This window comes from Anomaloglossus baeobatrachus, chromosome 11 (assembly GCF_048569485.1).
Source record: "Anomaloglossus baeobatrachus isolate aAnoBae1 chromosome 11, aAnoBae1.hap1, whole genome shotgun sequence".
NCBI classification, from domain to species: Eukaryota; Metazoa; Chordata; class Amphibia; order Anura; family Aromobatidae; genus Anomaloglossus; species Anomaloglossus baeobatrachus.
The window spans coordinates 192169571-192197357 of record NC_134363.1 but is presented as its reverse complement, the minus strand read 5'-3'; the positions used below and the strand labels follow the sequence as shown (position 1 = coordinate 192197357).

The following is a 27787-nucleotide window of genomic DNA, read 5'->3' as shown; positions in this document are numbered from 1 at the left end:
CTCTGTAGGGATCACTATGGGGGGACATGAGGTGGAGTTGTACACTCTGGATACGTCTTCCTCTGTAGGGATCACTATGTGGGGACATGAGGTGGAGTTGTACACTCTGAATACGTCTTCCTTTGTAGGGATCACTATGTGGGGACATGAGGTGGAGTTGTAGACTCTGGATACGTCTTCCTCTGTAGGGATCACTATGTGGGGACATGAGGTGGAGTTGTAGACTCTGGATACGTCTTCCTCTGTAGGGATCACTATGGGGGGACATGAGGTGGAGTTGTAGACTCTGGATACATCTTCCTCTGTAGGGATCACTATGTGGAGACATGAGGTGGAGTTGTAGACTCTGGATACGTCTTCCTCTGTAGGGATCACTATGGGGGGGACATGAGGTGGAGTTGTATACTATGGATAAGTCTTCCTCTGTAGGGAGCACTATGGGGGGGACATGAGGTGGAGTTGTAGACTCTGGATACGTCTTCCTCTGTAGGGATCACTATGGGGGGACATGAGGTGGAGTTGTACATTCATAAATACGTCTTCCTCTGTAGGGATCACTATGTGGGGACATGAGGTGGAGTTGTACACTCTGGATACGTCTTCCTCTGTAGGGATCACTATGGGGGGACATGAGGTGGAGTTGTACACTCTAGATACGTCTTCCTCTGTAGGGATCACTATGGGGGGACATGAGGTGGAGTTGTAGACTCTGGATACGTCTTCCTCTGTAGGGATCACTATGGGGGGACATGAGGTGGAGTTGTACACTCTGGATACGTCTTCCTCTGTAGGGATCACTATGTGGGGACATGAGGTGGAGTTGTAGACTATGGATACGTCTTCCTCTGTAGGGATCACTATGTGGAGACATGAGGTGGAGTTGTACACTCTGGATACGTCTTCCTCTGTAGGGATCACTATGTGGGGACATGAGGTGGAGTTGTAGACTATGGATACGTCTTCCTCTGTAGGGATCACTATGGGGGGACATGAGGTGGAGTTGTAGACTATGGATACGTCTTCCTCTGTAGGGATCACTATGGGGGGACATGAGGTGGAGTTGTAGACTATGGATACGTCTTCCTCTGTAGGGATCACTATGGGAGGACATGAGGTGGAGTTGTAGACTCTGGATACGTCTTCCTCTGTAGAGATCACTATGGGGGGACATGAGGTGGAGTTGTACACTATGCATACGTCTTCCTCTGTAGGGATCACTATGGGGGGACATGAGGTGGAGTTGTACACTCTGGATACGTCTTCCTCTGTAGGGATCACTATGGGGGGACATGAGGTGGAGTTGTAGACTATGGATACGTCTTCCTCTGTAGAGATCACTATGGGGGGACATGAGGTGGAGTTGTAGACTCTGGATACGTCTTCCTCTGTAGGGATCACTATGGGGGGACATGAGGTGGAGTTGTAGACTATGGATACGTCTTCCTCTGTAGGGATCACTATGTGGGGACATGAGGTGGAGTTGTAGACTATGGTTACGTCTTCCTCTGTAGGGATCACTATGTGGGGACATGAGGTGGAGTTGTACACTATGGGTACGTCTTCCTCTGTAGGGATCACTATGGGGGGACATGAGGTGGAGTTGTAGACTCTGGATACGTCTTCCTCTGTAGGGATCACTATGTGGGGACATGAGGTGGAGTTGTACACTATGCATACGTCTTCCTCTGTAGGGATCACTATGGGGGGACATGAGGTGGAGTTGTACACTCTGGATACGTCTTCCTCTGTAGGGATCACTATGGGGGGACATGAGGTGGAGTTGTAGACTATGGATACGTCTTCCTCTGTAGGGATCACTATGGGGGGACATGAGGTGGAGTTGTACACTATGCATACGTCTTCCTCTGTAGGGATCACTATGGGGGGACATGAGGTGGAGTTGTACACTATGCATACGTCTTCCTCTGTAGGGATCACTATGGGGGGACATGAGGTGGAGTTGTACACTCTGGATACGTCTTCCTCTGTAGAGATCACTATGGGGGGACATGAGGTGGAGTTGTACACTCTGGATACGTCTTCCTCTGTAGGGATCACTATGGGGGGACATGAGGTGGAGTTGTAGACTATGGATACGTCTTCCTCTGTAGAGATCACTATGGGGGGACATGAGGTGGAGTTGTAGACTCTGGATACGTCTTCCTCTGTAGGGATCACTATGGGGGGGACATGAGGTGGAGTTGTACACTATGCATACGTCTTCCTCTGTAGGGATCACTATGGGGGGACATGAGATGGAGTTGTACACTCTGGATACGTCTTCCTCTGTAGGGATCACTATGGGGGGACATGAGGTGGAGTTGTAGACTATGGATACGTCTTCCTCTGTAGGGATCACTATGTGGGGACATGAGGTGGAGTTGTACACTCTGAATACGTCTTCCTCTGTAGGGATCACTATGGGGGGGACATGAGGTGGAGTTGTACACTATGCATACGTCTTCCTCTGTAGGGATCACTATGGGGGGACATGAGATGGAGTTGTAGACTATGGATACGTCTTCCTCTGTAGGGATCACTATGGGGGGACATGAGGTGGAGTTGTAGACTCTGGATACGTCTTCCTCTGTAGGGATCACTATGGGGGGACATGAGGTGGAGTTGTAGACTATGCATACGTCTTCCTCTGTAGGGATCACTATGTGGGGACATGAGGTGGAGTTGTACACTCTGGATACGTCTTCCTCTGTAGGGATCACTATGGGGGGACATGAGGTGGAGTTGTACACTATGCATACGTCTTCCTCTGTAGGGATCACTATGGGTGGACATGAGGTGGAGTTGTACACTCTGGATACGTCTTCCTCTGTAGGGATCACTATGGGGGGACATGAGGTGGAGTTGTAGACTATGGATACGTCTTCCTCTGTAGGGATCACTATGGGGGGACATGAGGTGGAGTTGTAGACTCTGGATACGTCTTCCTCTGTAGGGATCACTATGGGGGGACATGAGGTGGAGTTGTAGACTATGGATACGTCTTCCTCTGTAGAGATCACTATGTGGGGACATGAGGTGGAGTTGTACACTCTGGATACGTCTTCCTCTGTAGGGATCACTATGGGGGGACATGAGGTGGAGTTGTAGACTATGGATACGTCTTCCTCTGTAGAGATCACTATGTGGGGACATGAGGTGGAGTTGTACACTCTGGATACGTCTTCCTCTGTAGGGATCACTATGGGGGGACATGAGGTGGAGTTGTAGACTCTGGATACGTCTTCCTCTGTAGGGATCACTATGTGGGGACATGAGGTGGAGTTGTACACTCTGGATACGTCTTCCTCTGTAGGGATCACTATGGGGGGACATGAGGTGGAGTTGTAGACTCTGGATACGTCTTCCTCTGTAGGGATCACTATGGGGGGGACATGAGGTGGAGTTGTACACTATGCATACGTCTTCCTCTGTAGGGATCACTATGGGGGGACATGAGATGGAGTTGTACACTCTGGATACGTCTTCCTCTGTAGGGATCACTATGGGGGGACATGAGGTGGAGTTGTAGACTCTGGATACGTCTTCCTCTGTAGGGATCACTATGTGGGGACATGAGGTGGAGTTGTAGACTCTGGATACGTCTTCTTCTGTAGGGATCACTATGTGGGGACATGAGGTGGAGTTGTAGACTATGGATACGTCTTCCTCTGTAGGGATCACTATGGGGGGACATGAGATGGAGTTGTACACTCTGGATACGTCTTCCTCTGTAGGGATCACTATGTGGGGACATGAGGTGGAGTTGTACACTATGCATACGTCTTCCTCTGTAGGGATCACTATGTGGGGACATGAGGTGGAGTTGTACACTCTGAATACGTCTTCCTCTGTAGGGATCACTATAGGGGGGGCATGAGGTGGAGTTGTACACTATGCATACGTCTTCCTCTGTAGGGATCACTATGGGGGGACATGAGATGGAGTTGTAGACTATGGATACGTCTTCCTCTGTAGGGATCACTATGGGGGGACATGAGATGGAGTTGTAGACTATGGATACGTCTTCCTCTGTAGGGATCACTATGGGGGGACATGAGGTGGAGTTGTACACTATGGATACGTCTTCCTCTGTAGGGATCACTATGGGGGGACATGAGGTGGAGTTGTAGACTATGGATACGTCTTCCTCTGTAGGGATCACTATGTGGGGACATGAGGTGGAGTTGTAGACTATGGTTACGTCTTCCTCTGTAGGGATCACTATGTGGGGACATGAGGTGGAGTTGTAGACTATGGATACATCTTCCTCTGTAGGGATCACTATGGGGGGACATGAGGTGGAGTTGTACACTCTGGATACGTCTTCCTCTGTAGGGATCACTATGGGGGGACATGAGGTGGAGTTGTAGACTATGGATACATCTTCCTCTGTAGGGATCATTATGTGGGGACATGAGGTGGAGTTGTACACTCTGGATACGTCTTCCTCTGTAGAGATCACTATGGGGGGACATGAGGTGGAGTTGTAGACTCTGGATACGTCTTCCTCTGTAGAGATCACTATGGGGGGACATGAGGTGGAGTTGTAGACTCTGGATACGTCTTCCTCTGTAGGGATCACTATGGGGGGACATGAGGTGGAGTTGTAGACTATGGATACGTCTTCCTCTGTAGGGATCACTATGGGGGGACATGAGGTGGAGTTGTAGACTATGGATACGTCTTCCTCTGTAGGGATCACTATGGGGGGACATGAGGTGGAGTTGTACACTCTGGATACGTCTTCCTCTGTAGAGATCACTATGGGGGGACATGAGGTGGAGTTGTAGACTCTGGATACGTCTTCCTCTGTAGGGATCACTATGGGGGGACATGAGGTGGAGTTGTAGACTATGGATACGTCTTCCTCTGTAGGGATCACTATGGGGGGACATGAGGTGGAGTTGTAGACTATGGATACGTCTTCCTCTGTAGGGATCACTATGGGAGGACATGAGGTGGAGTTGTAGACTCTGGATACGTCTTCCTCTGTAGGGATCACTATGGGGGGACATGAGGTGGAGTTGTACACTATGCATACGTCTTCCTCTGTAGGGATCACTATGGGGGGACATGAGGTGGAGTTGTACACTCTGGATACGTCTTCCTCTGTAGGGATCACTATGGGGGGACATGAGGTGGAGTTGTAGACTATGGATACGTCTTCCTCTGTAGAGATCACTATGGGGGGACATGAGGTGGAGTTGTAGACTCTGGATACGTCTTCCTCTGTAGGGATCACTATGGGGGGACATGAGGTGGAGTTGTACACTATGGGTACGTCTTCCTCTGTAGGGATCACTATGGGGGGACATGAGGTGGAGTTGTAGACTCTGGATACGTCTTCCTCTGTAGGGATCACTATGTGGGGACATGAGGTGGAGTTGTAGACTATGGTTACGTCTTCCTCTGTAGGGATCACTATGTGGGGACATGAGGTGGAGTTGTACACTATGGGTACGTCTTCCTCTGTAGGGATCACTATGGGGGGACATGAGGTGGAGTTGTAGACTCTGGATACGTCTTCCTCTGTAGGGATCACTATGGGGGGACATGAGGTGGAGTTGTACACTATGCATACGTCTTCCTCTGTAGGGATCACTATGGGGGGACATGAGGTGGAGTTGTACACTCTGGATACGTCTTCCTCTGTAGGGATCACTATGGGGGGACATGAGGTGGAGTTGTAGACTATGGATACGTCTTCCTCTGTAGAGATCACTATGGGGGGACATGAGGTGGAGTTGTAGACTCTGGATACGTCTTCCTCTGTAGGGATCACTATGGGGGGACATGAGGTGGAGTTGTACACTATGCATACGTCTTCCTCTGTAGGGATCACTATGGGGGGACATGAGGTGGAGTTGTAGACTATGGATACGTCTTCCTCTGTAGGGATCACTATGTGGGGACATGAGGTGGAGTTGTAGACTATGGTTACGTCTTCCTCTGTAGGGATCACTATGTGGGGACATGAGGTGGAGTTGTACACTATGGGTACGTCTTCCTCTGTAGGGATCACTATGGGGGGACATGAGGTGGAGTTGTAGACTCTGGATACGTCTTCCTCTGTAGGGATCACTATGTGGGGACATGAGGTGGAGTTGTACACTATGCATACGTCTTCCTCTGTAGGGATCACTATGGGGGGACATGAGGTGGAGTTGTACACTCTGGATACGTCTTCCTCTGTAGGGATCACTATGGGGGGACATGAGGTGGAGTTGTAGACTATGGATACGTCTTCCTCTGTAGGGATCACTATGGGGGGACATGAGGTGGAGTTGTACACTATGCATACGTCTTCCTCTGTAGGGATCACTATGGGGGGACATGAGGTGGAGTTGTACACTATGCATACGTCTTCCTCTGTAGGGATCACTATGGGGGGACATGAGGTGGAGTTGTACACTCTGGATACGTCTTCCTCTGTAGAGATCACTATGGGGGGACATGAGGTGGAGTTGTACACTCTGGATACGTCTTCCTCTGTAGGGATCACTATGGGGGGACATGAGGTGGAGTTGTAGACTATGGATACGTCTTCCTCTGTAGAGATCACTATGGGGGGACATGAGGTGGAGTTGTAGACTCTGGATACGTCTTCCTCTGTAGGGATCACTATGGGGGGGACATGAGGTGGAGTTGTACACTATGCATACGTCTTCCTCTGTAGGGATCACTATGGGGGGACATGAGATGGAGTTGTACACTCTGGATACGTCTTCCTCTGTAGGGATCACTATGGGGGGACATGAGGTGGAGTTGTAGACTATGGATACGTCTTCCTCTGTAGGGATCACTATGTGGGGACATGAGGTGGAGTTGTACACTCTGAATACGTCTTCCTCTGTAGGGATCACTATGGGGGGGACATGAGGTGGAGTTGTACACTATGCATACGTCTTCCTCTGTAGGGATCACTATGGGGGGACATGAGATGGAGTTGTAGACTATGGATACGTCTTCCTCTGTAGGGATCACTATGGGGGGACATGAGGTGGAGTTGTAGACTCTGGATACGTCTTCCTCTCTAGGGATCACTATGGGGGGACATGAGGTGGAGTTGTAGACTATGCATACGTCTTCCTCTGTAGGGATCACTATGTGGGGACATGAGGTGGAGTTGTACACTCTGGATACGTCTTCCTCTGTAGGGATCACTATGGGGGGACATGAGGTGGAGTTGTACACTATGCATACGTCTTCCTCTGTAGGAATCACTATGGGTGGACATGAGGTGGAGTTGTACACTCTGGATACGTCTTCCTCTGTAGGGATCACTATGGGGGGACATGAGGTGGAGTTGTAGACTATGGATACGTCTTCCTCTGTAGGGATCACTATGGGGGGACATGAGGTGGAGTTGTAGACTCTGGATACGTCTTCCTCTGTAGGGATCACTATGGGGGGACATGAGGTGGAGTTGTAGACTATGGATACGTCTTCCTCTGTAGAGATCACTATGTGGGGACATGAGGTGGAGTTGTACACTCTGGATACGTCTTCCTCTGTAGGGATCACTATGGGGGGACATGAGGTGGAGTTGTAGACTATGGATACGTCTTCCTCTGTAGAGATCACTATGTGGGGACATGAGGTGGAGTTGTACACTCTGGATACGTCTTCCTCTGTAGGGATCACTATGGGGGGACATGAGGTGGAGTTGTAGACTCTGGATACGTCTTCCTCTGTAGGGATCACTATGTGGGGACATGAGGTGGAGTTGTACACTCTGGATACGTCTTCCTCTGTAGGGATCACTATGGGGGGACATGAGGTGGAGTTGTAGACTCTGGATACGTCTTCCTCTGTAGGGATCACTATGGGGGGGACATGAGGTGGAGTTGTACACTATGCATACGTCTTCCTCTGTAGGGATCACTATGGGGGGACATGAGATGGAGTTGTACACTCTGGATACGTCTTCCTCTGTAGGGATCACTATGGGGGGACATGAGGTGGAGTTGTAGACTCTGGATACGTCTTCCTCTGTAGGGATCACTATGTGGGGACATGAGGTGGAGTTGTAGACTCTGGATACGTCTTCTTCTGTAGGGATCACTATGTGGGGACATGAGGTGGAGTTGTAGACTATGGATACGTCTTCCTCTGTAGGGATCACTATGGGGGGACATGAGATGGAGTTGTACACTCTGGATACGTCTTCCTCTGTAGGGATCACTATGTGGGGACATGAGGTGGAGTTGTACACTATGCATACGTCTTCCTCTGTAGGGATCACTATGTGGGGACATGAGGTGGAGTTGTACACTCTGAATACGTCTTCCTCTGTAGGGATCACTATAGGGGGGACATGAGGTGGAGTTGTACACTATGCATACGTCTTCCTCTGTAGGGATCACTATGGGGGGACATGAGATGGAGTTGTAGACTATGGATACGTCTTCCTCTGTAGGGATCACTATGGGGGGACATGAGATGGAGTTGTAGACTATGGATACGTCTTCCTCTGTAGGGATCACTATGGGGGGACATGAGGTGGAGTTGTACACTATGGATACGTCTTCCTCTGTAGGGATCACTATGGGGGGACATGAGGTGGAGTTGTAGACTATGGATACGTCTTCCTCTGTAGGGATCACTATGTGGGGACATGAGGTGGAGTTGTAGACTATGGTTACGTCTTCCTCTGTAGGGATCACTATGTGGGGACATGAGGTGGAGTTGTACACTATGGGTACGTCTTCCTCTGTAGGGATCACTATGGGGGGACATGAGGTGGAGTTGTAGACTCTGGATACGTCTTCCTCTGTAGGGATCACTATGTGGGGACATGAGGTGGAGTTGTACACTATGCATACGTCTTCCTCTGTAGGGATCACTATGGGGGGACATGAGGTGGAGTTGTACACTCTGGATACGTCTTCCTCTGTAGGGATCACTATGGGGGGACATGAGGTGGAGTTGTAGACTATGGATACGTCTTCCTCTGTAGGGATCACTATGGGGGGACATGAGGTGGAGTTGTACACTATGCATACGTCTTCCTCTGTAGGGATCACTATGGGGGGACATGAGGTGGAGTTGTACACTATGCATACGTCTTCCTCTGTAGGGATCACTATGTGGGGACATGAGGTGGAGTTGTACACTCTGGATACGTCTTCCTCTGTAGGGATCACTATGGGGGGACATGAGGTGGAGTTGTAGACTCTGGATACGTCTTCCTCTGTAGGGATCACTATGTGGGGACATGAGGTGGAGTTGTACACTCTGGATACGTCTTCCTCTGTAGGGATCACTATGGGGGGACATGAGGTGGAGTTGTAGACTCTGGATACGTCTTCCTCTGTAGGGATCACTATGGGGGGGACATGAGGTGGAGTTGTACACTATGCATACGTCTTCCTCTGTAGGGATCACTATGGGGGGACATGAGATGGAGTTGTACACTCTGGATACGTCTTCCTCTGTAGGGATCACTATGGGGGGACATGAGGTGGAGTTGTAGACTCTGGATACGTCTTCCTCTGTAGGGATCACTATGTGGGGACATGAGGTGGAGTTGTAGACTCTGGATACGTCTTCTTCTGTAGGGATCACTATGTGGGGACATGAGGTGGAGTTGTAGACTATGGATACGTCTTCCTCTGTAGGGATCACTATGGGGGGACATGAGATGAAGTTGTACACTCTGGATACGTCTTCCTCTGTAGGGATCACTATGGGGGGACATGAGGTGGAGTTGTAGACTATGGATACGTCTTCCTCTGTAGGGATCACTATGTGGGGACATGAGGTGGAGTTGTACACTCTGAATACGTCTTCCTCTGTAGGGATCACTATAGGGGGGACATGAGGTGGAGTTGTACACTATGCATACGTCTTCCTCTGTAGGGATTACTATGGGGGGACATGAGATGGAGTTGTAGACTATGGATACGTCTTCCTCTGTAGGGATCACTATGGGGGGACATGAGATGGAGTTGTAGACTATGGATACGTCTTCCTCTGTAGGGATCACTATGGGGGGACATGAGGTGGAGTTGTACACTATGGATACGTCTTCCTCTGTAGGGATCACTATGGGGGGACATGAGATGGAGTTGTAGACTATGGATACGTCTTCCTCTGTAGGGATCACTATGGGGGGACATGAGGTGGAGTTGTAGACTCTGGATACGTCTTCCTCTGTAGGGATCACTATGTGGGGACATGAGGTGGAGTTGTACACTCTGAATACGTCTTCCTCTGTAGGGATCACTATAGGGGGGACATGAGGTGGAGTTGTACACTATGCATACGTCTTCCTCTGTAGGGATCACTATGGGGGGACATGAGATGGAGTTGTAGACTATGGATACGTCTTCCTCTGTAGGGATCACTATGGGGGGACATGAGATGGAGTTGTAGACTATGGATACGTCTTCCTCTGTAGGGATCACTATGGGGGGACATGAGGTGGAGTTGTACACTATGGATACGTCTTCCTCTGTAGGGATCACTATGGGGGGACATGAGATGGAGTTGTAGACTATGGATACGTCTTCCTCTGTAGGGATCACTATGGGGGGACATGAGGTGGAGTTGTACACTATGCATACGTCTTCCTCTGTAGGGATCACTATGGGGGGACATGAGGTGGAGTTGTAGACTCTGGATACGTCTTCCTCTGTAGGGATCACTATGGGGGGACATGAGGTGGAGTTGTACACTATGCATACGTCTTCCTCTGTAGGGATCACTATGGGGGGACATGAGGTGGAGTTGTACACTATGGATACGTCTTCCTCTGTAGGGATCACTATGGGGGGACATGAGGTGGAGTTGTAGACTCTGGATACGTCTTCCTCTGTAGGGATCACTATGGGGGGACATGAGGTGGAGTTGTACACTATGGATACGTCTTCCTCTGTAGGGATCACTATGGGGGGACATGAGGTGGAGTTGTACACTATGCATACGTCTTCCTCTGTAGGGATCACTATGGGGGGACATGAGGTGGAGTTGTAGACTCTGGATACGTCTTCCTCTGTAGGGATCACTATGGGGGGACATGAGGTGGAGTTGTACACTATGGATACGTCTTCCTCTGTAGGGATCACTATGTGGGGACATGAGGTGGAGTTGTACACTATGCATACGTCTTCCTCTGTAGGGATCACTATGGATACGTCTTCCTCTGTAGGGATCACTATGGATACGTCTTCCTCTGTAGGGATCACTATGGATACGTCTTCCTCTGTAGGGATCACTATGGATACGTCTTCCTCTGTAGGGATCACTATGGGGGGACATGAGGTGGAGTTGTACATTCATAAATACGTCAGTGTTTTGCAGTTTGGGGCTGGTGAGGAACTCGCATGAAATGCCCTAATAGACATTTTTTGAGCTGATCCTTTAACATTTCCTTCACACCCAGTTTGTTAGTTTTGTGCTGATTTCCACCAAAGAATGCAAATATCTGAATCCCCCCAAAAAAAGAGGGAGTTGTAAGAGGATGGTCCATGCTGAGCGTGAGGGGAAGGACCTGCCCAGGCGGAGCGGACGGTATGACAGGAGCTGACCCTGATGTATCACGCCCAGCAGCCCTGCCCCAATTACAGCCCCTATCCATGAGATAAGCTCAGATGTGTCTGCTAATACCTCCTCACTCTTTAGCAAACTTGCCGGGACAAGAAATCATCTTTACTGGGGAGTTTGTAAACTTTTTTTTATCACCCTACAAATGTTTGCTGGGTACAGGCCGCAGGTCACGAGCGCCCCACCTGCCCATTCACAGCCGGGACAGGAGCACCTAGTTATGATCGCCGTCTGTGCACAGCCTCCGCTCTTCTGTGGCCTTCATCTGGTGATCCTGACTTTCTATTGTAGACAGTGAAGATGGCCGGAGTGCTGCCCTTACTTCCCTCATACTCAGCATCTGGCTACAAGACTTGGCAGTGAATGAAAAGTTTTCTCTTGTGCTGTTCCAATTGCCAAACTTCACAGAACATTTTTCCGCATCTGCTTATTTAGTAGATTTTTTCGAGCAGGCAAACATTGCCCCGCGCCCCTCGCTGCCTTGCTCAGCACTTACTGCTCACATGAAAGGATGAGAAGTGCGCAGAGCCGGCCCAGGCTGGGGTAGCAGATCATCCCCCTTCTCCAGCACCATGGCCCGCACTGAGAATAGTGATTGTGCAGGGGCCGTGCGCACGTGGCTGCTGCCAGAAGCGCGCTTTCTGGATCCAGCCTACCACAAGGTAAAATCCAACAAAATATTAAGAACGTAGCAAATAAAAGAGAGAACTCTCCAATAAAGGCAAATGTTTCACACAATCAAGTCCCTAATCATTGCCTGTGAGTAATCACTCATTGCCCGAAACACGCTTGCCTTTATCTTTATCTTATTTATCAATGTCCTCAGTTGTCACAACACTGACCAGAACCAGCGCTATCTGCACAAACAGAAGGAAAAGGGCTTGTTTCAGCTGATAAGACCCATTTTGTGACAGTTTTCTATCTTCCTGCAGTCAACACTAGTGGGAGCTCTGGAGGTTACTCCATAACAGTTACACATTGAAACCAGTATATAGTGAGTTCCTCCAGATGGTAGCTGCAGACAGAATCTTGTCTATCTGCAGAGAGCTCCCCCTAGTGGTGAATGAAATTCAGTGAGCTGAGGAAAAAAAAGCGCAATCTGGGGTTTTATCCGAGAAAAGATGAAAAAAAATTGGATATGCTCACCTTGGCAAGTTGTGTGATTTCCAACCAACTGGAAATGACCAAAATGACAGCTGCAGCAGCCCCATGAATGTAACAGCAAACACCAGGAGAAGAAGAATGGGTATGATTGCCGCGCAGTCAGAGAAACATCCAAGAGTAGGTCAATAGTGATTTATTTCTACACGTTTCAGTGAGAACCCTCTCCTTCCTCAGGATTAATCACATATGGTTATACGTTTCAGAGAGAACCCTTTGCTTCCTAGAGAAAATCACATATAGGTATATGTGTATATATAGGTATATGTGATATGTGTATATATAGGTATATGTGATATGTGTATATATAGGTATATGTGTATATATAGGTATATGTGATATGTGTATATATAGGTATATGTGATTTGCCTGAGGAAGGAGAGGGTTCTCTCTGAAACGCGTAGAAATAAATCACTATTGACCTACTCTTTGATGTTTCTCTGACTATTGCAGCACATCAATCATACCCATTCTTTTCCTGCTGTTAGTGGTGAATGAAAGTAGAATTCAATTAGGTATTTGTCTGCAGTCACCGCTAGGAGGAGCATCCTGTATAGAAATACATTGTAAGATTCTGTCTGCACCCACCACTAGGGGGAGCTCCCTGTATACAGAGATACATGATAAGATCCAGTCTGAATCTTAGAATGTATCTCTGTATAGAGGGAGCTCCCTCTAGTGGTGGCTGCAGATAGGATCTTATCATGTAGGCTAATGGCAAACTATCAGATCCCTGTAACGTGATCACAGGGTACTCTATCGCTGCCATGGCAACTCTGGGTCGTCACCATGACGACCCCGAGTCACCCTGATGTATGGCGTATGAGGCGAAGTGTCAGTGCTGCGAGTGCAGCACTGACAGATATAATAATCCACTGCAAGGATCAATCAAGTAGAAAAAAAATCGGTAATAATATATTAAAAAAAAACCTGAAAATAGAGAACAAAAAAGCAATTCCAATAAAGAAGTACATTTATGGAAAAAAAAATAGCTACTGTACGGTGGGGTATTGCCTCGTCCAGGAGAAATTGTGTAACGCATTCTGGGGCCTTTCTATACCTATCTACCTTGTGAAAATTGGAAATCTGAGGTTAAAACATCATTTTAGTGGTAAAATGTCATTATTTTTTCTTCACCACCCAATAGTAAAACATTTTGTGACACAAGTGGTGTCAATATTCTCACTGTATCCCTGGATGACTTCATTGACGAGTGTAGTTTGTAAATTGGGGTCACTTGAGGGGGTTTATGTGATTCTGGCCCCTCAGGGGCTCTGCCAATGGGATGTGGCACCTGCAAACCATTCCAACTAAATTTGGGGTTAAAGCAACATTTTTGTTGTCAAAAATGTATTTTTTAATTTTCACGACTCAACATTACAAAATTCTGTGAAGCACCTGGGGGTTCAAGGTGCTCACCAAACATCTAGACAAATTCCTTGAGGTGTCTCGTTTCCAAAATAGGGTCACTTGTGGGGGAGCGCCACTGTTTAGGCACCTCAGGAGCTCTGCATTCAAAAATTCAAATAGCGCTCCTTCCCTTCCAAGGCCTGTCAAGCGCCCAAACAGATAAATGTAACCACATACGGGGTATCCCTGTACTATGGAGAAATTGCACAATGAATTGTATGTGTATTGTATCTGATTAAAGTAAAAGGTTTTGTGGTAAAAAAAAAAAATATAAATATATATAATATTTTCACGGCTCAATGTTGCAAAATTCTGTGTAGCATTTGGGAGTTCAAGATGCTCACCAAGCATCTAGATAAATTACTGGGGGGGTGTCTAATTTCCAAAATTGGGTCACTTGTGGGGGAGCGCCACTATTTAGGCACAGGGGCTCTGCAAATGCAACATAGCGTCTGCTAACGATTCCAGCAAATTTTGCATTCAAAACGTCACATGGCGCTCCTTCCCTTCCGAGCCCTGCTGTGCCACCCAAACAGTAGATTTCCGCCACATATGGGGGGATATCGGTGTACTCAGGAGAAACTGCACAACAAATCGTATGGTGCATTTTTTCCTGATACAGATGTGAAAATGTAAAAATTATGTTTAAAGTAAAATGTTTTGTGGGGAAAAGTAAATTTGCATTTTTTCGTTCCACATTGCTTTAGTCCCTGTGAAGCACCTAAAAGGTTAATAAACTTCTTGGGTGTGGTTTTGAGCAGTTTGAGGGGTACAGCTTTCAGTATGGTGTCACTTTTGGTCATTTTCTGTCAGCTCGGCCTCTCAAAAGTCACTTCAAATGTGATGTGGTCGCCTAAAAAATTAATTACTGATAAACTTTGACCTCAAAAAGAAATATGTTTCAAAAATGCGCTGAGGTAAAGTAACCTGGGAAATGTGAGTTATTAACTATATTGTGTGACATAACTTTTCAAATGAATGTTTGAAAATTGCCAAATTTTAGAACTTTTTAGCTAAATTTCCAATATTTACCACTATCATGAAGTATAATATGTCTCGAAAAAACAACATCAGAATCACTGGGATCCGTTATAACCTCATAAAGTGACAGGGGTCAGAATTACAAAAAATGGCCTGGTCCGGAAGGTGAAAACTGGGCCGAGGGTGAAGGGGTTTACGCAGACGATTCAACATTGATAGCAACAAGTGTAGATGGAAGGAAGGACGTGTTATGGAGGCTCAAGATGGAAAGCTCAAGCATGGGACGCAACACAAAGAAGACCAAGATACTGACCTACTACCAGGTACGACCGGGACACATCTGAGATGGACGGTCACAAACTGGAAGATGTAAAGGACTTCAACCTCCTCGGATGAATGATCACTGAAGATGCAGCGACCACAACGGAAATCAATAGGACAATAGCTATGAGCAAATCAACAATAAAGTCACTGCACAAGGTCCTCAAATCCAGAAACATTTCACTGGTGATGAAGGCAAAGCTCCTACATAGTCTGGTCTTTTCTGTAATCACTATGGATGTGAAACCTGGACGATGAAGAAACAAGACAGAAGAATTAACACCTTCGAAATGTGGAGCTGAGGATGTTATCAACACCATGGATGGCAAGAAGAACAAAATAATCAATTCTAGAAGAAATCAAACAAAATCAAGCAAGGATCATCAAGCTACGACTCATCTACACATCATACAAAGAGATCAATCACTGGAGAAGAACATCATGGCTGGAAAGATAGAAAGAACTAAGGCAAAGAAGAAGACCAGCAACCCAATGGCTTGATATAAACAAAAAAACTGCGAAGACCCTGCTGGACCTATCTAGGCGGAGAAGATCCTGCTGGGACCGATCTAGGCAGAGAAGACCCTGCTGGACCTATCTAGTGGGAGAAGATCCTGCTGGAACCGATCTAGGCAGAGAAGACCCTGCTGGACCTATCTAGTGGGAGAAGACCCTGCTGGACCTATCTAGGCGGAGAAGATCCTGCTGGGACCTATCTAGGCAGAGAAGACCCTGCTGGACCTATCTAGGCGGAGAAGATCCTGCTGCACCTATTTAGGGGGAGAAGACCCTGCTGGACCTATCTAGGCGGAGAAGACCCTGCTGGACCTATCTAGGCGGAGAAGATCCTGCTGGACCTATCTAGGGGGAGAAGACCCTGCTGGACCTGTCTAGGCGGAGAAGATCCTGCTGGACCTATCTAGGCTGCACAAGATCGATCTTCCTACAGAGCTTTCATCCATTAAGTCACCATGGCTCAGATTGAGCTGAAAGACGTTAAAACAATGTTGAAATTCTACTTCTTTATCCAATCTAATAAGGATTATGTCTGATACTGTGTCAGATACATCTGCTGTGCTCTGTATCTAAGGGGTACTTTGCACGCTGCGACATCGCTAGCCGATTGTAGCGATGCCGAGTGCGATAGTCCCCTCCCCCGTCGCAGATACGATCTCTTGTGCTAGCTGCCGTAGCGAACATTATCGCTATGGCAGCTTCACACGCACTTACCTGCCCTGCGACGTCGCTCTGGCCGGCGACCCGCCTCCTCCCTAAGGGGGTGGGTCGTGCAGCGTCACAGCAACGGCAGGCGGCCAATAGAAGCAGAGGGGCGGAGATGAGCGGGACGTAAACATCCCACCCACCTCCTTCCTTCCGCATTGGCGGTGGAGGCAGGTAAGGAGATGTTCCTCGCTCCTGCGGCTTCATACACAGCGATGTGCGCTGCCGCAGGAACGAGGAACAACATCGTACCTGTCGCTGCAGCGAAATTATGAAAATGACCGACATTACACAGATCACCGATTTACGACGCTTTTGCGATCGTTTATCGGTGCATCTAGGCTTTACACGTTGCGACGTCGTTACTGGCGCCGGATGTGCGTCACTTTCGATTTGACCCCAACAACATCGCAGTAGCGATGTCGCAACGTGCAAAGTACTCCTTACACTGTGTGTAATATAAAAAATAGAAAGATGCAGATCATGGACTGTGTGTGAAGCGTATATCATTACACTAGCATATTATATACAGTATATTATGAAACATTTGGGGTGATTATATGCTGATTAATTATTGAGGGGAGTATATACACTGGAGATCAAAATTAGAGAACAATACATAATTACCTAAATGTTGCGGTCCTTGTGTCGTCCGATGTGATTAGATCCTAACATGAGGAAACTCGCAGGATTTTTCACTTATGTCAAAAATTGAATTTATTGTAAAGCAAATAATAAAAAATATAAATAGGAGAAATGAAAAAGAACATGGATCAAAATTTGAGAACCCTTTCAGATACCTTAAAGTTATTGGTGTTAATCTGCACCTGGTGCTCATTTCCTTAATTATCTGACAAATCCTATGTAACTGGCAGCCTAACTTTCCAGTTTCCACTGACTTTGCAAAAATTGTGTGCCGTGACTGAAAGCCTCCAGCAGCAGGTTGTGCAGATGAAGGCCAAAGGGGTGACCCTATCAGCCATAGCAAGAGAAGTTGGTAGTTCCAAGTCTGTGATTTCAAGAATATTGCATCTTTACATCATGACAAACTCTTTCAAGTCCCCCAAGAAGGCTGGTCGCCCTCGAAAGACAAATGCAAGAGAGGACAGGATAATGTGGAGAATTTCCAAATTGTTTCCACACTGCAGCTGGAATTGCCGCTAGTTCAGCACTGAACAGGGTAAGGAGCTGGCTTGTCATACAGTGTCACAACGTTTGAGAGCATTTGGACTGAAAGCCCATTCTGCAATGACCAAACTTCTAATTAGCAGAAAGAATCACAAGGCTAGACTCCCCTTTGGTGAGGAGCAAGTTGTGTGGACAGAGGAGAAGTCTCCACAGCTCATTTTAGTGATGAAAGCAAATTTAATGTATTTGGGTCTGATGGGAAACATTATGGTCATCGACTGAACCCAAAGTGTGTTAAGAAGTCAGTGAAAGGCGGTGGAGGAAGGGTCATGGTTTGGGGGATGTTTTCTGCAGCAGGAGTTGGACCTCTCATACAGCTGCATGGCAGAGTGAATGCAAGTGTGGATCAGAACCTTCTTCACAACACACGGCTCCTTATTTGTGTTCATCACTCAATCACCAGCAGTTTTCATGCAGGACAATGCCCCCTGTCACACAGCAAAACAGGGAAAACCGCTCCTGGAAACAATGAAATGTCCTCAATCCAGACTCCTGATCTAAACCCAATAGAAACCTCTGGAACATCCTTATTGACAAAGTTATGGCCAACAAACCCCCCAACAGTCAAATAACTGTTGAAGAGACTGGAAGAAGAGTGGGCCAAAATCCCCCCAGAGCAGTGTGAGGGACTAGTGATGTCCTGTGGAGAGACTGGAAGAAGAGTGGACCAAAATCCCCCCAGAGCAGTGTGAGAGGCTAATGATGTCCTGTGGAAGAGACTGGAAGAAGAGTGGACCAAAATCCCCCCAGAGCAGTGTGAGGGACTAGTGATGTCCTGTGGAGAGACTGCAAGAAGAGTGGGCCAAAATCCCCCCAGAGCAGTGTGAGGCTAGTGATGTCCTGTGGAGAGACTGCAAGAAGAGTGGGCCAAAATCCCCCCAGAGCAGTGTGAGAGACTAGTGATGTCCTGTGGAAGAGACTGGAAGAAGAGTGGGCCAAAATCCCCCCAGAGCAGTGTGAGGGACTAGTGATGTCCTGTGGAGAGACTGCAAGAAGAGTGGGCCAAAATCCCCCCAGAGCACTGTGAGGGACTAGTGATGTCCTGTAGAGAGACTGGAAGAAGAGTGGGCCAAAATCCCCCCAGAGCAGTGTGAGGGACTAGTGATGTCCTGTAGAGAGACTGGAAGAAGAGTGGACCAAAATCCCCCCAGAGCAGTGTGAGAGACTAGTGATGTCCTGTGGAAGAGACTGGAAGAAGAGTGGACCAAAATCCCCCCAGAGCAGTGTGAGAGACTAGTGATGCCCTGTGGAAGAGGCTGGAAGAAGAGTGGGCCAAAATCCCCCCAGAGCAGTGTGAGGGACTAGTGATGTCCTGTGGAGAGACTGGAAGAAGAGTGGGCCAAAATCCCCCCAGAGCAGTGTGAGAGGCTAGTGATGTCCTGTGGAAGAGACTGGAGGAAGAGTGGGCCAAAATCCCCCCAGAGCAGTGTGAGAGGCTAGTGATGTCCTGTGGAAGAGACTGGAAGAAGAGTGGCCAAAATCCCCCCAGAGCAGTGTGAGGGACTAGTGATGTCCTGTGGAGGATACTGGAGGAAGAGTGGGCCAAAATCCCCCCAGAGCAGTGTGAGAGACTAGTGATGTCCTGTGGAAGAGACTGGAAGAAGAGTGGACCAAAATCCCTCCAGAGCAGTGTGAGAGACTAGTGATGTCCTGTGGAAGAGGCTGGAAGAAGAGTGGGCCAAAATTCCCCCAGAGCAGTGTGAGAGACTAGTGATGTCCTGTGGAAGAGACTGGAAGAAGAGTGGACCAAAATCCCTCCAGAGCAGTGTGAGGGACTAGTGATGTCCTGTGGAAGAGACTGGAAGAAGAGTGGACCAAAATCCCTCCAGAGCAGTGTGAGAGACTAGTGATGTCCTGTGGAAGAGACTGGAGGAAGAGTGGGCCAAAATCCCCCCAGAGCAGTGTGAGAGGCTAGTGATGTCCTGTGGCCGCAGATGTGCTGAAGTCATTCCCAGCGACGGCCGGTGCACGTCCTACCGATTGTGACTGTTGTCACCTGCAGAACATTTACTGATTATCTCTCTCTACAGTCATTATATACAGTACATATATATATATACAGTCATATACAGTACATATATATATATATATATATATATATATATATATATATATAGGAATAACAGTCATTATATACAGTACATATGTATATACAGGAATATACAGTCATTATATACAGTACACATATATATATATACAGGAATATACAGTCATTATATACAGTACATATATATATATACAGGAATATACAGTCATTATATACAGTGCATATATATATATACAGGAATATACAGTCTTTATATACAGTACATATATATATGCAGGAATATACAGTCTTTATATACAGTACATATATATATGCAGGAATATACAGTCATTATATACAGTACATATATATATATATATATATACAGGAATATACAGTCATTATATACAGTACATATGTATATACAGGAATACAGTCATATACAGTACATATGTATATACAGGAATATACAGTCATACAGTACATATGTATATACAGGAATATACAGTCATTATATACAGTACATATATATATATATATATATATATATATATATATATATATATATATATATATATACAGGAATATACAGTCATTATATACAGTACATATGTATATACAGGAATATACAGTCATATACAGTACATATATATATATACAGGAATATACAGTCATTATATACAGTACATATATATATATACAGGAATATACAGTCATTATATACAGTACATATATATACAGGAATATACAGTCATATACAGTACATATGTATATACAGGAATATACAGTCATATACAGTACATATGTATATACAGGAATATACAGTCATATACAGTACATATATATATATATATATATACAGGAATATACAGTCATTATATACAGTACATATATATATATATACAGGAATATACAGTCATTATATACAGTACATATATATATACAGGAATATACAGTGATTATATACAGTACATATATATACAGGAATATACAGTCATATACAGTACATATGTATATACAGGAATATAGTCATATACAGTACATATGTATATACAGGAATATACAGTCATTATATACAGTACATATATATATATATATATACAGGAATATACAGTCATTATATACAGTACATATATATATACAGGAATATACAGTCATTATATACAGTACATATATATATATATATATATATATATATACAGGAATATACAGTCATTATATACAGTACATATATATATATATATATATATATATATATATATATACAGGAATATACAGTCATTATATACAGTACATATATATATATACAGGAATATACAGTCATTATATACAGTACATATATATATATATATATATATATATATATATACAGGAATATACAGTCATTATATACAGTACATATGTATATACAGGAATATACAGTCATATACAGTACATATATATATATACAGGAATATACAGTCATTATATACAGTACATATATATATACAGGAATATACAGTCATTATATACAGTACATATATATACAGGAATATACAGTCATATACAGTACATATGTATATACAGGAATATACAGTCATATACAGTACATATGTATATACAGGAATATACAGTCATATACAGTACATATGTATATACAGGAATATACAGTCATATACAGTACATATATACAGGAATATACAGTCATTATATACAGTACATATATATATACAGGAATATACAGTCATTATATACAGTACATATATATATACAGGAATATACAGTGATTATATACAGTACATATATATACAGGAATATACAGTCATATACAGTACATATGTATATACAGGAATATAGTCATATACAGTACATATGTATATACAGGAATATACAGTCATTATACAGTACATATATATATATATACAGGAATATACAGTCATTATATACAGTACATATATATATATACAGGAATATACAGTCATTATATACAGTACATATATATATATATACAGGAATATACAGTCATTATATACAGTACACATATATATATATATATATATATATATACAGGAATATACAGTCATTATATACAGTACATATATATATATACAGGAATATACAGTCATTATATACAGTACATATATATATATATATACAGGAATATACAGTCATTATATACAGTACATATATATATATATACAGGAATATACAGTCATATACAGTACATATATATATATACAGGAATATACAGTCATTATATACAGTACATATATATACAGGAATATACAGTCATATACAGTACATATGTATATACAGGAATATAGTCATATACAGTACATATGTATATACAGGAATATACAGTCATTATATACAGTACATATATATATATATATATACAGGAATATACAGTCATTATATACAGTACATATATATATATACAGGAATATACAGTCATTATATACAGTACATATATATATATATACAGGAATATACAGTCATTATATACAGTACATATATATATATATACAGGAATATACAGTCATTATATACAGTACATATATATATACAGGAATATACAGTCATTATATACAGTACATATATATATACAGGAATATACAGTCATTATATACAGTACATATATATATACAGGAATATACAGTCATTATATACAGTACATATATATATATATATACAGGAATATACAGTCATTATATACAGTACATATATATATACAGGAATATACAGTCATTATATACAGTACATATGTATATACAGGAATATACAGTCATTATATACAGTACATATATATATATATACAGGAATATACAGTCATTATATACAGTACATATATATATACAGGAATATACAGTCATTATATACAGTACATATATATATATACAGGAATATACAGTCATTATATACAGTACATATATATATACAGGAATATACAGTCATTATATACAGTACATATATATATATATATACAGGAATATACAGTCATTATATACAGTACATATATATATACAGGAATATACAGTCATTATATACAGTACATATATATATACAGGAATATACAGTCATTATATACAGTACATATATATATATATATATACAGGAATATACAGTCATTATATACAGTACATATATATATACAGGAATATACAGTCATTATATACAGTACATATGTATATACAGGAATATACAGTCATTATATACAGTACATATATATATACAGGAATATACAGTCATTATATACAGTACATATATATATACAGGAATATACAGTCATTATATACAGTACATATATATATACAGGAATATACAGTCATTGCTGCTCTCTAATATCAGCACGTTTTACGCAAAACAAAAATTTTATGTTGTTAAACTTTGGATCTTTTGTAAGACCCTGTTGTAGTGGCACGGTGCACCCCTTACCCTGCTCTAGTGGCACGGTGCACCCCTTACCCTGCTCTAGTGGCACGGTGCACCCCTTACCCTGCTCTAGTGGCATGGTGCACCCCTTACCCTGCTCTAGTGGCACGGTGCACCCCTTACCCTGCTCTAGTGGCACGGTGCACCCCTTACCCTGCTCTAGTGGCACGGTGCACCCCTTACCCTGCTCTAGTGGCACGGTGCACCCCTTACCCTGCTCTAGTGGCACGGTGCACTCCTTACCCTGCTCTAGTGGCACGGTGCACCCCTTACCCTGCTCTAGTGGCACGGTGCACCCCTTACCCTGCTCTAGTGGCACGGTGCACCCCTTACCCTGCTCTAGTGGCACGGTGCACCCCTTACCCTGCTCTAGTGGCACGGTGCGCCCCTTACCCTGCTCTAGTGGCACGGTGCGCCCCTTACCCTGCTCTAGTGGCACGGTGCGCCCCTTACCCTGCTCTAGTGGCACGGTGCGCCCCTTACCCTGCTCTAGTGGCACGGTGCGCCCCTTACCCTGCTCTAGTGGCACGGTGCGCCCCTTACCCTGCTCTAGTGGCACGGTGCGCCCCTTACCCTGCTCTAGTGGCACGGTGCGCCCCTTACCCTGCTCTAGTGGCACGGTGCGCCCCTTACCCTGCTCTAGTGGCACGGTGCGCCCCTTACCCTGCTCTAGTGGCACGGTGCGCCCCTTACCCTGCTCTAGTGGCACGGTGCGCCCCTTACCCTGCTCTAGTGGCACGGTGCGCCCCTTACCCTGCTCTAGTGGCACGGTGCGCCCCTTTCCCTGCTCTAGTGGCACGGTGCGCCCCTTACCCTGCTCTAGTGGCACGGTGCGCCCCTTACCCTGCTCTAGTGGCACGGTGCGCCCCTTACCCTGCTCTAGTGGCACGGTGCACCCCTTACCCTGCTCTAGTGGCACGGTGCACCCCTTGCTCAAAACTAGAGCATGTTCATCAATGGAGATAACATTATTTTCACATTATATACACCGATGTCACATTGCGGGGTGCAGTATACGCCGATGTCACATTGCGGGGTGCAGTATACGCCGATGTCACATTGCGGGGTGCAGTATACGCCGATGTCACATTGCGGGGTGCAGTATACACTGATGTCACATTGCGGGGTGCAGTATACACTGATGTCACATTGCGGGGTGCAGTATACACCGATGTCACATTGCGGTGTGCAGTATACGCTGATGTCACATTGCGGGGTGCAGTATACACTGATGTCACATTGCGGGGTGCAGTATACACTGATGTCACATTGCGGGGTGCAGTATACACTGATGTCACATTGCGGGGTGCAGTATACACCGATGTCACATTGCGGTGTGCAGTATACGCTGATGTCACATTGCGGGGTGCAGTATACACTGATGTCACATTGCGGGGTGCAGTATACACTGATGTCACATTGCGGGGCGCAGTATACACTGATGTCACATTGCGGGGTGCAGTATACACCGATGTCACATTGCGGTGTGCAGTATACACCGATGTCACATTGCGGTGTGCAGTATACACCGATGTCACATTGCGGGGTGCAGTATACACCGATGTCACATTGCGGGGTGCAGTATACACCGATGTCACATTGCGGGGTGCAGTATACACCGATGTCACATTGCGGGGTGCAGTATACACCGATGTCACATTGCGGTGTGCAGTATACACCGATGTCACATTGCGGGGTGCAGTATACACCGATGTCACATTGCGGTGTGCAGTATACACCGATGTCACATTGCGGGGTGCAGTATACACCGATGTCACATTGCGGGGTGCAGTATACACCGATGTCACATTGCGGGGTGCAGTATACACCGATGTCACATTGCGGGGTGCAGTATACACCGATGTCACATTGCGGGGTGCAGTATACACCGATGTCACATTGCGGGGTGCAGTATACACCGATGTCACATTGCGGGGTGCAGTATACACCGATGTCACATTGCGGGGTGCAGTATACACCGATGTCACATTGCGGGGTGCAGTATACACCGATGTCACATTGCGGGTGCAGTATACACTGATGTCACATTGCGGGGCGCAGTATACACTGATGTCACATTGCGGGGCGCAGTATACACTGATGTCACATTGCGGGGTGCAGTATACACTGATGTCACATTGCGGGGTGCAGTATACACTGATGTCACATTGCGGGGTGCAGTATACACTGATGTCACATTGCGGGGTGCAGTATACACTGATGTCACATTGCGGGGTGCAGTATACACTGATGTCACATTGCGGGGTGCAGTATACACTGATGTCACATTGCGGGGTGCAGTATACACTGATGTCACATTGCGGGGTGCAGTATACACTGATGTCACATTGCGGGGTGCAGTATACACTGATGTCACATTGCGGGGTGCAGTATACACTGATGTCACATTGCGGGGTGCAGTATACACTGATGTCACATTGCGGGGTGCGGTATACACTGATGTCACATTGCGGGGTGCAGTATACACTGATGTCACATTGCGGGGTGCGGTATACACTGATGTCACATTGCGGGGTGCGGTATACGCCGATGTCACATTGCGGGGTGCAGTATACACTGATGTCACATTGCGGGGTGCAGTATACACTGATGTCACATTGCGGGGTGCAGTATACACTGATGTCACATTGCGGGGTGCAGTATACACTGATGTCACATTGCGGGGTGCAGTATACACTGATGTCACATTGCGGGGTGCAGTATACACTGATGTCACATTGCGGGGTGCAGTATACACTGATGTCACATTGCGGGGTGCAGTATACGCCGATGTCACATTGCGGGGTGCAGTATACACTGATGTCACATTGCGGGGTGCAGTATACACTGATGTCACATTGCGGGGTGCAGTATACACTGATGTCACATTGCGGGGTGCAGTATACACTGATGTCACATTGCGGGGTGCAGTATACACTGATGTCACATTGCGGGGTGCAGTATACACTGATGTCACATTGCGGGGTGCAGTATACGCCGATGTCACATTGCGGGGTGCAGTATACACTGATGTCACATTGCGGGGTGCAGTATACATTGATGTCACATTGCGGGGTGCAGTATACACGGTATATAGCGCCGTAGCTGATTCTTACACTTTATGATGGGACTTTTGGGGAAGGGTTTTGTTCTTTTTGCCCGTGGAGTGCAGGCCCCGCCCCCGTGTCATGCCCAGCCCCGCCTCGCCCCGCCCGCCCCTCGCTGCCTCTCTCGGTCCCGGGCAGGACGGAGCTCAGTAGAGCGGATCACAATAGACGGCGGCGGATCCCGGAGCCATGAAAGCGGCGCTAGACATCAAGCCCACCCTGACCATCATCAAGACCGAGAAGCCGGAGTATGAGGCGTACACGTGTGCCGGTGAGTGCGGCCCGACCACCCCGACTCCCCCGAGTGCGGCCCGACCACCCCGACTCCCCCGAGTGCGGCCCGACCACCCCGACTCCCCCGAGTGCGGCCCGACCACCCCGACTCCCCCGAGTGCGGCCCGACCACCCCGACTCCCCGAGTGCGGCCCGACCACCCCGACTCCCCCGAGTGCGGCCCGACCACCCCGACTCCCCCGAGTGCATGCGTGTCCTGCGAGCGCCCCCACCGGCATCAGTAACCCCTCACTGCCCAGAGCGCCCCCACCGGCATCAGTAACCCCTCACTGCCCAGAGCGCCCCCACCGGCATCAGTAACCCCTCACTGCCCAGAGCGCCCCCACCGGCATCAGTAACCCCTCACTGCCCAGAGCGCCCCCACCGGCATCAGTAACCCCTCACTGCCCAGAGAGCGCCCCCACCGGCATCAGTAACCCCCCACTGCCCAGAGAACTCCCCCACCGGCATCAGTAACCCCCCACTGCCCAGAGAGAGCCCCCACCGGCATCAGTAACCCCCCACTGCCCAGAGAGCCCCCACCGGCATCAGTAACCCCTCACTGCCCAGAGAGCCCCCACCGGCATCAGTAACCCCCCACTGCCCAGAGAGCCCCCACCGGCATCAGTAACCCCCCACTGCCCAGAGAGCCCCCACCGGCATCAGTAACCCCCCACTGCCCAGAGAGCCCCCACCGGCATCAGTAACCCCCCACTGCCCAGAGAGCCCCCACCGGCATCAGTAACCCCCCACTGCCCAGAGAGCCCCCACCGGCATCAGTAACCCCCCACTGCCCAGAGAGCCCCCACCGGCATCAGTAACCCCTCACTGCCCAGAGAGCCCCCACCGGCATCAGTAACCCCCCACTGCCCAGAGAGCCCCCACCGGCATCAGTAACCCCCCACTGCCCAGAGAGCCCCCACCGGCATCAGTAACCCCCCACTGCCCAGAGAGCCCCCACCGGCATCAGTAACCCCTCACTGCCCAGAGAGCCCCCACCGGCATCAGTAACCCCCCACTGCCCAGAGAGCCCCCACCGGCATCAGTAACCCCCCACTGCCCAGAGAGCCCCCACCGGCATCAGTAACCCCTCACTGCCCAGAGAGCCCCCACCGGCATCAGTAACCCCCCACTGCCCAGA

At 46.7% G+C, this 27787-nt stretch overlaps 1 protein-coding gene across 4 annotated transcripts in view; it reads left to right on the top strand.

The window, feature by feature from the left end:
- ETS1 (ETS proto-oncogene 1, transcription factor) overlaps positions 1-27787 on the top strand; it is a 193009-nt gene that overhangs the window by 121570 nt on the left and 43652 nt on the right. For 2 of the 4 annotated variants that reach the window (XM_075329450.1, XM_075329449.1), the window contains exon 1: positions 26489-26644. The exons of the other annotated variants lie outside the window; for them this stretch is intronic. In XM_075329450.1, the coding sequence (XP_075185565.1) occupies positions 26563-26644 (82 nt within the window). In that variant the 5' untranslated portion in view covers positions 26489-26562. Of the gene's footprint in view, positions 1-26488; positions 26645-27787 lie in introns of those variants that run through there. 4 annotated transcript variants of the gene reach the window in all.